Here is a 14,267-nt window from a genome sequence, read left to right as displayed (position 1 = left end):
ATCCAAGTTGTTTGCTTAATTGGGTTGGATGAGACAGCTTTGCACCTATGGCTCAACATCTCTCCAAAAAAGGGCAAAAACACACCCTCTTAAAGCCATTGTATTGTCATAGCCCTATCTCTCTTTCATTGGCCACAGCTATTTTACCAACCATGTGTTGTTTGTTTCATGTTGCTTTGCTGTCAGCAGCAGATCAATTTTCTCCTTGTCATATCTATTGGACACATTTTAAATCTGTATTTCTCTTTTACCACCATTAGCACTTGCTTTTTGTTTAGCTTTGATACCCTCGCTGTCTGTTCGATTCACTCCTTCTCGTCTGTCAACAGCATAAATATCACTATTTTCAACTGCATTTCAGTTCTCAAGAAGTCATATTGGATTCAAAATGTCAACTGTTTCTCTCTTCTCATGTGCTGCCAGACCACTTGTGATTTTATAGCATTTTCTTTTTCAGATTTCCAGTATCGCTTACTTTTCAGTTATTTCGGAGATTGTAAAGTGACTCTTTCATGCTTTTATGAAGTGACATGCGATTCATTCTCTCGACAAGGAGTATGTTCAAACCTATTTTGAATCTTCCAGGATTATTTGGAGCCTGTACTTCTGTTTCCTTCTCAATGGCAGTGCTTCAACCAATGAGCATCAATTTGTCAATCATCCAGTGCCTTTTTTTTATCCTCTCATGTGAATTGTTATGATTTTTTAAAAAAAATTTGTACTCTTCCATTTTTAATGATAATTGCAAGATATAAAGCTTTAGTAGCATGTCCATGTTTTTAGCAGTGTTCCAAATTGTGCACTGTCTCAGGTCTTTTATAAGTCAAGACAGAAACTAAGAACGAAGATGCAGTGATAAATTCCACAAAGCTTTTCATAAAGTTTTTTTTAAAAAGATGAATGATTTCCTCGGGTTTCCTGATTGTTAGAATAATTAATCCAAATAATTATGGGATATAATATCAATTTATACATGCTGAAGAGCAGTCATTGATTATATTTACACTTGAGTTTTCTTGAATATTTTATGGGTGATTCAGAACAAATACTTATGATTTGCTACTTCATACCTCACATGAACCAAACTGATAGTTATGGCCTTAATCTTTCTGGAAAGAAATGCCACTATATGGTTGAAATACCTTTATTTTAACGTGTTTGCTTTATAATTGGCTGAAGTTTGGCATGTAATGACAACGAGAAAACGTCTTTTTTCAAGACTGTTTATTGCAAGGGTTATATATTGATTGTTGTTTCTTTGCCTCAGACTCTGCTGTCTGAAAAAGTTGGGCAGATGATGGAATGGGCAAACAGGCGAGCTGTAATTCGGATGAATGGAGAAAAGTTTCGGCGATTTGTCAAAGCTCCTCCAAGGAACTACTCCGTTATTGTGATGTTCACTGCCTTACAGCCACAGCGCCAGTGCACTGTTTGCAAGTATATAAATTAGCTTTATTTTAGTTGTGCTTAAGGTTCATTACAGTGTACTGTATCAAATGTGATTTATGTTTCGTGTTGAATTGCAAATAGTCCTAAAAAATCTTATTTCAACTCTGGATAGGCAAGTAGATGAAGAATACCAAATCCTGGCTAACTCCTGGCGTTATTCAAGCTCCTTCATAAATAAACTTTTCTTTGCTATGGTGGACTTTGATGAAGGATCTGATGTATTTCACCAGGTGAGGTGGCTAACTTACAATTCAGATATTTGGAAAATTTTGCACTATTATTAATAGAATTAGTGAATGCAAGGGTCAGTGGTATCTACTAAACTATTGTTTAGTCTAATTAAAATCAATTTTGTCTGTATGTCTTTCTTGATCATCTTCAGGGTATTCTTTGTTGCTTTATTCAATTCTCTTTCTTTAATAGAGATTCTTGTATTCATGTTGATCATCTAGAAAACATTGCCTGATATATAGGATAAGGCTTTATGGGGCTATTTCACCCGGTGCCAATCTGTTTCGCAAACTAAGCTATTGCTGTCAATATGTCTTACTAATCCAGTGGATTGTTGGAACTCATTGTTTTTCCTTCTTTCTTAATCCCTTGGGGTGAAACCCATGAAGGCTGTTGATTTGGTTTCCACTGTCTTTGTTAATCATGTATTTTTTTTTTTTGACAGATTTTACTTACCATCTACCAGTTTTGTTTTGCTTCAGGACAATGTGAAATGTGTCAATGAGTTCAACCTCTGTGGTATAATGGTTGTGATGAAAGGTGCATGATTTGTGAATATCATATTTTTAGAGTTTGGAATCCAAACTCTGGCATATGACTGGTTACTTTCATGAAGGGTTTCAGAAAACGAGGTCAGTCTTTCTGGGTCCATAATCAAATTCAGTATGTGTCGTGAGCAGTAACCTCAAATATTAATGGAATCTTATTGATACGATCCTGAAGTATAAACGTTTGAGTGCCATTGGGTTTTTTTTTACTTAGGATAATCAAGGATTGATTTTGGGAAACCCCAGAAATTAGAAATTTTTAAGCAGTTTTGGAGGAGATCTGACTGGAATCAGAAGCACAATACCGTTTTTAGAATGGAGTAGATAACAAAAATAGTGGGAAACTGAGTATCTGTTAGTTCAAAATATAAACTTACTAAAATACCAAGAAAGGAGTTTTGGGAATATTCATGTGAGAAGACTTCAGTTTGAAGGCAAGATCTGGGAAAAATCAGTTGAGTCAAACTTAAAGAATTGAGGGATAACCTCTTTGGATTTGATGCTGTAAAGTAATGCTGCTGGATGTTAGATGAAAACTTTGTATATTTTAAGATCTTTCAGACTGTTCTATATTTGGTTTGGTTTATTATTGATTTCCTTTTAAGTAATAAATCATTAGGCTGCAGATTTTCTTTAACAATAATGTGCTCCACAAATATCCCCATCCTCCATGACGTAATAGCCCAGCACATCAATGCAAAAGATGAGGCTGAAGTGTTCACAACAACCTTAAGCCTGAAGCACTGAGTGATCCATCTTGGCCTCCACCAGTGGTCCCCAGCATTGTGGATAATAGGCATCAGCCAATTCAATCCACATAATATCAAGAAACAGTTGGAGACACTTCATACTGCAGAGGCGATGGGCCCTGACAACATTCCGACAATAGTACTGAAGGCTTGTGCTCCAGAACTTGCCACTTCCCTAGCCAGTACAGTTACAACACCAACATCTGCTCAACAATGGGGAAAATTGGCCAGATAATTCCTGAACATAGACATCTGGACAAATTGAACCCGGCCAGTTAGACCCAATCAGTCTACTTTTGATCATCAGTAAAATGATGGAAGGTGTCATCAACATTGCTTTCATGAAAGTAACCAGTCATATGCCAGAGTGACACAAAGTTTGCCTTCCGCAGGGCCACTTGGCTCCTGACCTCATCACAGCCTTGGTTCAAACTTGGACAAAAGGGCTGAATTCCAGAAGTGAGGTGGGAGTTACATCCTATGACATAGACCCTGCAAGTACATCATCCATGAGCCCTAGCAAAACTGGAATCGTTGGGTACTGGGGGCAAACTCTCCACTGACCAGTCAAACCTGGTGCACAGCAAAATCATCGTGATTGTTCATCAGTCATCTCGGCTCCAGGACATGTCTACAGGAGTTCCTCAGTGTAGTGTCCTAGGCTCAGCCGTCTTCAGCTGCTTCATCAACGACCTTCCTTCCATCATAAAGTCAGATGTGGGGATGTCTGCTGCTGATTGCGCAATAATCAGTGCCATTCACGGTTCCCAGATACTGAAGCAATCCATCCTCCAATCCAAGAAAATCTGGACAATATGCAGGCTTGGGCTGACAAGTGGCAAGTAATGCAAATGCCAAACAATGACCATCACCAGTAAGAGACTATTTAACCACTACCCCTTGATATTCAAAGGTGTTACCATTACTGAATCCTCCATTATCAATATTCTTGGGATTAGTGTTGACCAGAAGGTCAACTGGACTTGTAACATAAATGCAGAGGCTACTTGAGCAGGTAAAAGGCTAGGAGCACTGTGGTGAGTGATTCATCTTCTGACTCCCCAAAGCCTTTCTATCATCTACAAGGCAGTGTGATGAAATACTCCCAGTTGTCAGGATGGGTGCAGTTTCAACAACACTCGAGAAGCTTGACATCCTCCAGGATAAAGCAGCCTGCTTGATTGACACCACATCCACTTCCTCCACCGATGCTCAGTAGCAGCAGTGTGTGCTATCTACAAGAAGTATTGCAGAAATTCACCAAAGATCCTCTGACCGCACCTTCCAAACCCACGACCACTTATATTAAGAAGGACAAAGGCAGCAGATACGTGAGAATGCCAACACCTGCAAGTTCCCCTCCAAATTCCCTCTCTAAGGGCAGAGGGTCACCTACTGCACATGGACTTCAGTGATTCAAGAAGGTAGTTCACCATCACTTTCTCAAGGGCAACACTGGATGACAAGAAATGCTGGCCAGCCAGTGATGCCCAGGTCCCATGAGTGAATGAAAAAAAAAAGTGTTAAAACAGCCAATTTTAAAAGTATTACTTTTACTTGACCCTTTTCTGCATGTAAAAAAAGTTATATTTCCATTCAAATCTTCTACTTTTTTTTGTTTGCTAGCATCTAATTGCTTTTTATGAAGACTTGTTTTGACATTAATTTCTTCCACTGTAGTGTCTTTAGTGTCAGCACCGAGTCTATCTTTCAGTGAAAGATCACTGCATTAAAGTTTTAAGAAATGAACTATCAAACTGAGTTTCATTGTGGGGCCTGATTTGTTCACTAATAACTTTGTCTGGGATCATGACATGGTGAGCTGTCAACACATTTTCTCTCCAGCTAAGTCAGACTAAAGACAGACAAACATGGGTGTTGATAGGCTGGTGACATTCCTGATTTATAATCAAATGACTTGCTGAAGTGTATGATTTGAGATTGCCGTCATGGATCATCAATAGCAGAATAGACCATTTGGGCTGAATGGCCTGTGTCTGTGCTATACATTCTATACGATTAACATTCTGGCGTTCACTGATAATGGCCACTTGGGTTTTAAAAATCTGGGGGACTGCTGGCACCTATAGAAGTTAATGTTAAATCGCTTATAATAGGGAGAGAAAAGGGGGAAAGTAAAGAAATGTAATAACTTTTAACATTTGTTTCTTTGTCCAGCTCAACATGAATTCTGCTCCAACGTTCATGCATTTTCCTGCTAAAGGGAAACCGAAGCGAGCAGACACTTATGAGCTTCAAGTTCGGGGATTTGCAGCTGAGCAGATTGCACGATGGATTGCTGATAGGACAGAAATAAATGTAAGTTGCTGTGTGTGAATTTAACGTGTTAAATTCTATATCAGTTGTATACAGGGAATTGTGTAAACTGGAAATTGACTTGAGTCCCTACAAATAATAATAGTGATTTGCTTAAGCTCAGGTACTTGACTCATTTCTATACTTTCTTGAGCTTCCCTCTCCAGTTGATTTGAACAGCCTTTCATTTTTAATTTCAATGAGCACAACAATTTACAACAGAAAAAGTGCATGAGCTGGTTTCCTGTTGATTTCCTTGTGTACTTAAAAGAAATACAAGTCCTCTTCCCAAAGGAGACTCCACTGATAAGCCACTGTCCCTCAGGTTCTAACTTTTCAATAATCACAATGGACATTTCACTGTTTATGCCATTGGCCCTGGTCATGATGTTCGGTATAGAACTCCTGCTTGGCCCTGAAGTGTTTAACAAAAGTGCATGTCCACTCTTGAGGTCTCTTAACCCTGCTACCTCATATTTATAAATAGGTACTGGTTGTTGGACTGGGGTGTGCATACTTGTATTCTTTAACTCTGCAAATAAATGCTTATGAAAGTGTAGAAAAATTGGCTTCTGTTCTGTTGTTCATCGACTTTTATTGTGGAATATTACGGTAGCAGAAGATGGCTGCCTAAAAGTTGGAAACTAATGAAGAAATTCTGTTTGAAAACTGAAATCCTTGTGAATGTTGTGCAGGAGAAATGGTGGGCAACAGCTGTCAGGATATGGTTATTTTCTGTTTTTAGAATCTGAAATGTGATCAGAAGTGGCATTAGGGGTACACGGAAACAATGGTTTTTGTGCCAGTCGAAGAAGTCGGTGTGCCTTAAAGTTGTAAATTCAAAAGTGAAATATTTTGAGAGACGTATTCTGATCTCTTGGATAGTAATGCAGGACTTTCTGTGAGTTCTTCCGTGAAATTTACGAGAAGTAAAATCTGGTAGATACTTATGAGGTATGGTCAGGCATTGATACATTTCTGAAACAGTCGGTCTTTCTACAAAATGTACTTTGACAGATCGTACAATGAATGAACTTAAGTTTAATTGAAATTCTTGCTGCTTCAGTGAAATATGTACATGACACCTACTATTTCTTGTGCCTCTTTTTAAACTTTTGTTCATAAATTTGTAAGTCATTGGCAAGGCTGGCATTTATTGCCCTTGGGAAAGTGGTAAAACAGCTGCAATTCTTATGGTGTAGATCCACCCATAGGATTCTGTCCCATGTTTTGATTATTAGTGTTCCTGTGCGTATGCTACCCTTGTTCCTCCAAATAGTCAAGTTTGTTTGCAAGTAGCTTTTGAAGGAACCTTGGTGAGTTGTTGCAAACCAATTTACTCATGGTACATAATCCTCCCTCAATGCCAGTGGTAGAGAGACTGAATGTTTAAAATAGTGGATGGGGTACTGGTCAAGTTGCATTATCCTGGAAGATGTTAAGCTTCTTGTGTTATTGGAGTTGCATTCACCAAGGTTAGTGAACATATCCCTGACTTGTATCTAATACAAGGTAACCTGCTTTGGGAATTCAGGAAATGAGTCAGTCACTGTAGAATTCCTAAACACTCTCTTACTCTTGTAGGCACAGTATTTGGATGGCTAATCAATGGTAACTTCAAGCATGTTGGTTGGAGATTCAGCAATGATAATACTTTGGAATATCAAGTGGAACTCATTTGATTGTGCCTTGTTGAAAATAATCGTTGTTTGGCACTTGTCATGTGTATCTACAATCTATCTACCACCACCAGAATATGGTCCAGGTCTTGCTGCGTGTGGATGCTGGTATTTGTCCAACAAACACATTGAACAGTACAATTCTCATCAAGATTCACACTTTGAGATCTGTGTTGCACGAAAGGTCATTGATAAAGCAGCTGAAGATAGTTCAAGGGCATTACCTTGAGGAATTCTTGCAGTACTGTCTTGGGGCTAGGATGATTGCCATCACAACCGTTTTCCTTTTTTGCTTTGCATGAGTCCAAGCAGCAAAGAGTTTTATTTTGCTTCTGGATGCCACACTGTGTGTGTCTTGCTGCCAAGGGTGCATTCTAGCTTGTGTTGGTTTCTCAGAAAGCGTGAACATTTTCGATCAGACATCTGCTTTTGAAGTCTGGAGGACTGATTTCGGAATGTTACTGACACTGGTGTCACTAAACTGGAAGGACTAAAGGCAGATGACTGAAAATGAAAATATTGTTAGCAAGGTCTGCTATTAGAAGAGCTATTTGGAACAGTTAAAATTGGCAAATGAATTCCAAGAATGTCCAAGGATTAGTTAACAGGTACTTGAGGTGTTACTTGAAGTGTCATTATCCTGTGAACAACAAAGGGGAATGGCGGGGTGCTTAAGACACCAAGTGCTGAAAAGGATTAAATAATAACTCAGAACAGCTTATACTGGTAACAAATGTTAGCCTTAAAATGTTAATTTTAGACTCCCTTAACTGTGTGATACTGGGCATTGCTCATACTTCAGTATAAAGAACAGATAAATTAAGATGATACTTAATTCATTAAACAGCACAAGTTTAAGCAATATAAAAGGGCTACTTGTTTAATCTTGGTGCTGATGACATATTGAAGTCACTATCGCAAATTATAAGTCCAGTAAAATAACTGGAGTACGTCTTGGGTGACAATTGAGTATGCTTCTATGAAAAGGGAACCAATTACTTGATGGCAAATAAGGCAATTTTGGAAAGCCAATGGATCTGGAGTTCACCCCCTCAGGACATTATTATATCCCCCAATAAAAGTTGGGGCAAGATATTATGGTCCCCACCAACCGGTTTGCAGGCAGTGTGGAGGGTAGCTTTAGTGACTCCTAATTGGCTGTTTCTGTCTGACCTCCATTTTCAGGGTGGTTGGTGAAGATCTGGGACAAGGGATGTCAGCAGAAATGATCACTTTTTTTTTGTTTGTTTGTGGGAAGTGCACTCCATCAGTGATCGCATTTCAACATCCCCACCCACACTCCCAGACAAGATCTACCCCCACTGGGTGTTCCTACTCCCTTAAAGGCCTCTTGGTGAACACCCCCATATTTCATGTCCCTGTATTGGTGTCTTGGGACCAAAGATCTGTGATCAATCCCAAGGGAGGGGAGAAAGGTCCATTTCAAAGCAGTTTAACACTCCTTTCAGCATTAAGTGGCTGTGTAATAACCTGCATTAGTGGGAACTCATTCCCTGCTGACTTCGGGTGGTAGGATGGGAAACTGTACCATTCTTAAAAATGCCATTGGTATTATACAGTAGTAATGGCATCAGGTGATAAGAATTAGAAGTGGGGGAGGAAGTATCTAAAGTTGCATAAATAGTTACTTTTCAGCAAATGATAAGTCAATGATAAAAATCCTGCTGAAAGATGGAGGTGAGGTTGATGGAGAGTATTTAATACTTGTAGAGATCAGAATGAGAAGTGAAATCTGATTATTTTTTTTTTTTTTTTTTTTTAAAATGGTATTGGAGAAAGTCACCGCATTCTATTTATAAGCTTGCCATTGGCTTGTGATTTTAACAAAGTAATTGCTTTGGATCTCACAATTTGGGACCGAGACAGAGATTTTAATTCTGTGTTTTGTAAATCTGGTGGCTTGGTCTTTCTGCCATAACACTTAAGATAAAAATATTGTTTTTCTTCTAAGAAGTTATATAGGGCTTAGGGATCAAAGGGTACCAGGAGTTGGGGGTGTGGGAGATGGTGGAGAAGCAGAACAGGATACTGAGTTAGATGAAAATCCATGATCATAATGAATGGTGGGGCAGCCTCGAAAGGCCAAATTGCCTACTCTTCCTGTTTACTGTGTTTCTTTCAGAAGATGGTATTTGGCAAATCAGCAATAAAACTTTTCAGGCTTCTTCCTTACGAATCCAAATTAATTGAAAAATCCCTGACCATCAGCAGCTGACATGTACTTGACACCTCAGATGTGTCTCTGTTTGTGATGGAGGTCCTGAGGAACGGTATGGTGGATTAAAGGCTGGGAATGAGATGGGTCCTCGCACACGAGATGGACCTATTACATCTATAACTTAATTGCCCACTATGGGAACTCTCATGCAGTAAATTATGAATGTGACAAATGAGGATGTTAGGAAATGCTAGTGATAAGTGTTGAATATTGGTTGTGTGATCAGGATGATGGCCAAGAAGGCCAGCAGGGTGAAAAGTAAGTACTGATGGGGGTCCAAAGCTGACTCCTGTGTCAGACAGCATCTACCCCTAGAGGTGGAGCCTCCAGTAGTGTGAAAGGAGTACTCCATAGTAGTTTCAATAGATTTGAAGTCAACAGACAGGCAATTGCTTAAGTGGATTATGCAATGAAATTAGGACCGCCACATAATCTTATATCTGAACTAGAAAGCAGAAGTCCTGATGAACGTGGAGTTTTGGTAGCTGTCAATAAATAGAGAATAAATTAATGAGGAGAAACAAAATAGATTAAAGTTCAGAGTTGGTGTTCATTGTGAGGTGCCAGACAAAGGGCAGCCAGCTTTGTCATTTCCATGGCCCAGTCCTGCAAAGGTGCCCAGGATTTTGAAAAGTGACAGTGATACACGTGGTAGAGGGGACTTTCTTATAGGTGGAAAAGTGATTTTGAAAATCATCTTGGCTATTTTATCCACTTTCATGGAAGCGCTGATCAGTTGACATGCACATTTTTGCAGGCTTATACTTTTGAGAGAATTGTTACTGGTCAAAGTGGTAACAGATGCAGAAGGCAAACAACAGAAATTAAGCAATTATATCTGTGGCCTGCGTGATGCTTCAAAATTATGGTTTCTTTCTGGTGAAATCTGTTTTTCATTAAATGGGTGATCTTCAACTAAAAGAAGATTCTGCATTGCTTTATTGGTATTGGAAAGGAAAAATCATGGGCACCTTCATGGTGATTATTGATTTCTTATGAAGTGGTGCTATCATATTTGACAAATGTGTTGTAGGATTATGTTAAAATTTAAAATTCCATATCAGCTATATGTTGAAAAATCAGGGACAAAAGCCAGAAAAACGCCAAGAGGTTTGCAAAGGGAGAGATGGCGAAAATACAACTTTGAATAAAGACAAATATTGCAGGTGTTGAGAATCTGAAACAAACCATGCTGGAGAAACTCGGCAGATACAGCAGCATCTGTGGAGGGAGAAGCAGAATTAACGTTTCGAGTCTGATGACAAAAATATACCTTGTTCTTTTTGAGGACTTCCACTGACTACTGCTCTGAGATTATTCTTTATTTGTTTTAAAGGTGTACCTAGCCTCTCTTTGCCGCATCTATTATTCAGCAAGATTGCAAAGTAGCTGCACAAAAACAACTGGGGTGAATTTGTATCCTAGCATTATAATGCAGTGCCCATTATGTTCCCTGACTCTCGTACTATTTACAACTTGTATAAGTTTCCGATTCTAAATAGTTTAAACTGAAATATGAAAATTGAAACTGAGACAGTAACTTCAGAACTATTTCAATGCACTTAGAATTTTTAAAATTATTTCAGTGCACTCATTGATCTCTTTTTAATAATTCAATGACTTAGCCTCCATGACTTTCGGTCATTAAGAATTTCAAAAATTCTCCCTCTGAGTGATATTTCTTCCCATCTCTAGACTAAATAGCTGACCCCATATTCTAAGACTGCATCTACACCAACTAATTACAAGGGTGAGACATTTCTGCCCTTTCACAAATATATGACTTTTCTTTGTCTCAAATCTGCCTTTTTAAATGCTTGTTCTGACCAAGGTTATACTCCAATCACAGCTTCTGTCTGATCCACCAGGCTGTGTCTCTCTTGATTTTGCTGCTCCTTCAGGGGGGGAAAAAAATCTGGAGGGTCAGTCGAGGGTGTGAGAGAAGAGCAGCCTGATGCAGAGACTATAGTGAAAAAGAGGGGAGAGAAAAGGAAAAAAAAACAACCAAAATTCTCTGATTTTTTTGAGCACAAGACTTGGTACATTTGTATATGACATTCATATTTGAATGATATCTCAGCATTTTGCAGCCAGTGAATAGTTTTTCAAAAGCAGTCACTTATGTGGGAAAATGGTGTAGCAAATTGGAGCAGAATAAAGTTCCATAGATCTGTTTTGGTGACGTTATTTGAGGGAGAAATTGGCCAGGATACTAGTAGGACTTTCCTGCTATCAAAATAGATGTCTTATCCACATCAGCATGGCAGACTTCATCTGCCATGTAATGTCAAATTGATAAAATGTTTATGGCTGTACTGAACAGGTCATTAGCCTTTTTTGTTTTTATTCAGTACAAAATGAAAGTGTAATTTTACATGTGATACTAAGGAATATTATCTGTGTATAACTAAAATATCAACAGTTGTCAAAACAAAACTTTGGTGACTTTGGTTTTATTTTATTTTATAAACCAGATCAGAGTGATTAGGCCTCCAAACTACGCTGGTCCCTTGATGCTGGGATTTTTACTTGCTATAATTGGTGGACTTGTGTATCTTAGACGGAATAATCTTGACTTCCTATATAACAAAAATGGCTGGGCATTTGTTGCTTTGGTAAGTGAAAATGAAATTAATTTATTCCAAATTTCTTTTTTGTGAATTCCTTTTGTTGGGATTATTGCAATTGTGCTGAAAATTGTTTATCAAAAATAATTAATTGTCAATCTATAATATTTTGAAGTAGTGAGAATTGGAGTGTTCTGGGATCTTTTTTACAATTGTTCTACATGATGGGGTTGATGTCATCTTCTAGAGAAAATCCCTTAAGGATCACACTTGGAGAATAAGCCTGCAGTTTAAAATAAAATTTGGCACCAATTAAAAATGTCATTTAATGACCAAAAATGTCTGCTGTTGCAAATGTTATGGGTACAGTTGATATTGGGGTGGTGATGCCAGATATTAAAGGAAGATGATAGGACCTGTGGTGAGATAACCATTTACAATATCAGTTGGAAAAGGGACAGGGTCTATGTCAACTTGGAGAGGGCATGAGGGGAGATAAAGAAACTAGCAAATAAATTAGATCTGGTCTAGGGGAAATGGAAACGCTAGAAATTTGCCCTGGTGAACGAGTAGGGAGGAAGACCAAGGCAGTTTGGACGATGGCTGCAATCTCCTTGCTAAAGGAGGCTATGAATTCTTATGTTGATGCTAACTGGACAAGAAAGGAGACCAGAAGTTTAGCGTTCTTTCTGGGTAAAATACATTTTGAAGCATGCAGGAACAAATCTAACTAACGCATTGTAATTTGTTTCAAAACATGGTCTATTAATTTTCTGTTACATTTTCTCAGTGTTTTGTACTTGCTATGACCTCTGGCCAGATGTGGAACCATATCCGGGGTCCCCCATATGCACACAAGAACCCTCATACTGGTCAAGTGGTGAGTAATTCAATCACCTTTGATTTTCTATATATTGTGTCCTTGCTTTAGAGAATTTTGCTGTGCTGAATAAATTTAATTGTATGTATGAACTTAAAAATGATTTAATGTTTGTTGCTGTTGGGGTTGTAGGATATGATCTTCTAGTGAGCAAGTTTTTTTTAAATACCATATTCTTCAATAGAATCTGCATGGGTGCTCTTGTCTTCCACACATCCTCGCATTTCAGTGTGAGAAGAGTATGGTGCCGTAATGTTCAGAGCTGTGTCCCGGATTTAAAAGAAAAAAAATCACTTTTTAATTGCTATAAAACAAACTTTTACCATTTCATATGGACGTTATTCACCACCAGATGGTAATTGGAGATAACTCCCACTACCACTGCCTTTTCAGAGTTTAGCAACAAACATTGGAAATAAAGCTGTCCAATGGAATTTTATAGAGCTATCAAGATTCGTTAAGAAGGAGTCTTCAATAAGCGACTTACAGTAGATTTTAAATATTGATTTCTGTGCATGGTCTTACTGCTTTTTTTTGTGTCTGTGTATATAAAATCTTCTATATAGAACATAGAACTAACCCTTAACCAACCTCAACACCTTAACAGAGAGTCAGAGTCTTACAGCATGGTCCTACCAGTCCACACCAACCATGCTCCCACTTGCCAGTGTTTGACCCATATCCCTCCAAATCTTTCTATTCATGTACTTATCCAAATGTTGTCCTAAATGTTGTAGCTGTAGAACTCTGTGGATGTGGTGGTGGTTTAGAGTGGGGAGGAATATCGTTTCATTTTAAGGGAAAGTGGAGGAGTCCAGTTTTCCACCATCCTGTCATGTATCTCAAATGACAGTAGGCAGAATAGCCAAAGAATAGACTATGCCCCTCTTCAGTAGGAATTTCAAGGAGCAGTATTGAACACCTACATAAATATATAGACTGGGATAACAATTTTGAGGGCTATTTAGAATTAAAGATCAGTTTTTTTAAGTTATCTTTGTAAAGTAATGTTACTAAAGTTTGTGACCTAGTTTTAGCGTTCCTTTTTAGTTCCTAGAATGCCATTTTAGAAATTTGGTGATTGATGGAAATTCAGCAATAATAGTTATGCATTTTGACACATTTTAGATTAAAATAAACATTAAAGCATTACTACAGCAAGTGTTTTGAGATTTGATCAAATTTCCATCCTGATTGCTATTGATCTGCATATGCTCAAATTCTGTACCATTGATTTACAAAAACAAGATTGGTTGAGTGCTGACCAAATGCTGCTCTTGAGAGGGTTTGAGTGTCCCTTCTGGAGCAGTATCAACAGAAAAAGAGGTGAGTAACATACCCAAGTCAAAATTAAAATCTTTGAAGCTATTTTGGCCAATCCTACTGAGCATTTATACAAGACTGGATGCATTTACTTCCCATAATAATGTCACATTTTTCAATTTACATATTGTCAGGTTGCAGGAAGAATCATGAATTATTTTCATTTGAGGGTCTGAGTATGCTACAATTTGAGAATATGCTAACTTAAGCTATTGTAAGACAGACTGTCTTTGGAAACAAACTAAAGTGTGCACTTCTGTCACGGATTGTCAGTTGACTCGGTTAA

At 38.2% G+C, this 14,267-nt stretch overlaps 1 protein-coding gene across 1 annotated transcript in view; it reads left to right on the top strand.

Moving 5' to 3' along the window:
* LOC109911320 (magnesium transporter protein 1-like) overlaps window positions 1-12,709 on the top strand; it is a 123,023-nt gene extending 110,314 nt beyond the window's left edge. Inside the window, exons 3-8 of the mRNA XM_048605285.1 lie at window positions 483-555; window positions 1,268-1,437; window positions 1,562-1,679; window positions 5,156-5,296; window positions 11,686-11,826; window positions 12,569-12,709. Coding sequence (XP_048461242.1) covers window positions 483-555; window positions 1,268-1,437; window positions 1,562-1,679; window positions 5,156-5,296; window positions 11,686-11,826; window positions 12,569-12,709 — 784 coding nt within the window. The remainder of the gene's footprint in view (window positions 1-482; window positions 556-1,267; window positions 1,438-1,561; window positions 1,680-5,155; window positions 5,297-11,685; window positions 11,827-12,568) is intronic.
* The last annotated feature ends 1,558 nt before the right edge of the window (window positions 12,710-14,267 follow it).

The sequence above is a fragment of the Rhincodon typus genome, chromosome 14 (assembly GCF_021869965.1).
Source record: "Rhincodon typus isolate 14 chromosome 14, sRhiTyp1.1, whole genome shotgun sequence".
Classification (NCBI taxonomy): domain Eukaryota; kingdom Metazoa; phylum Chordata; class Chondrichthyes; order Orectolobiformes; family Rhincodontidae; genus Rhincodon; species Rhincodon typus.
This window is presented reverse-complemented; position numbering and strand designations above follow the sequence as displayed.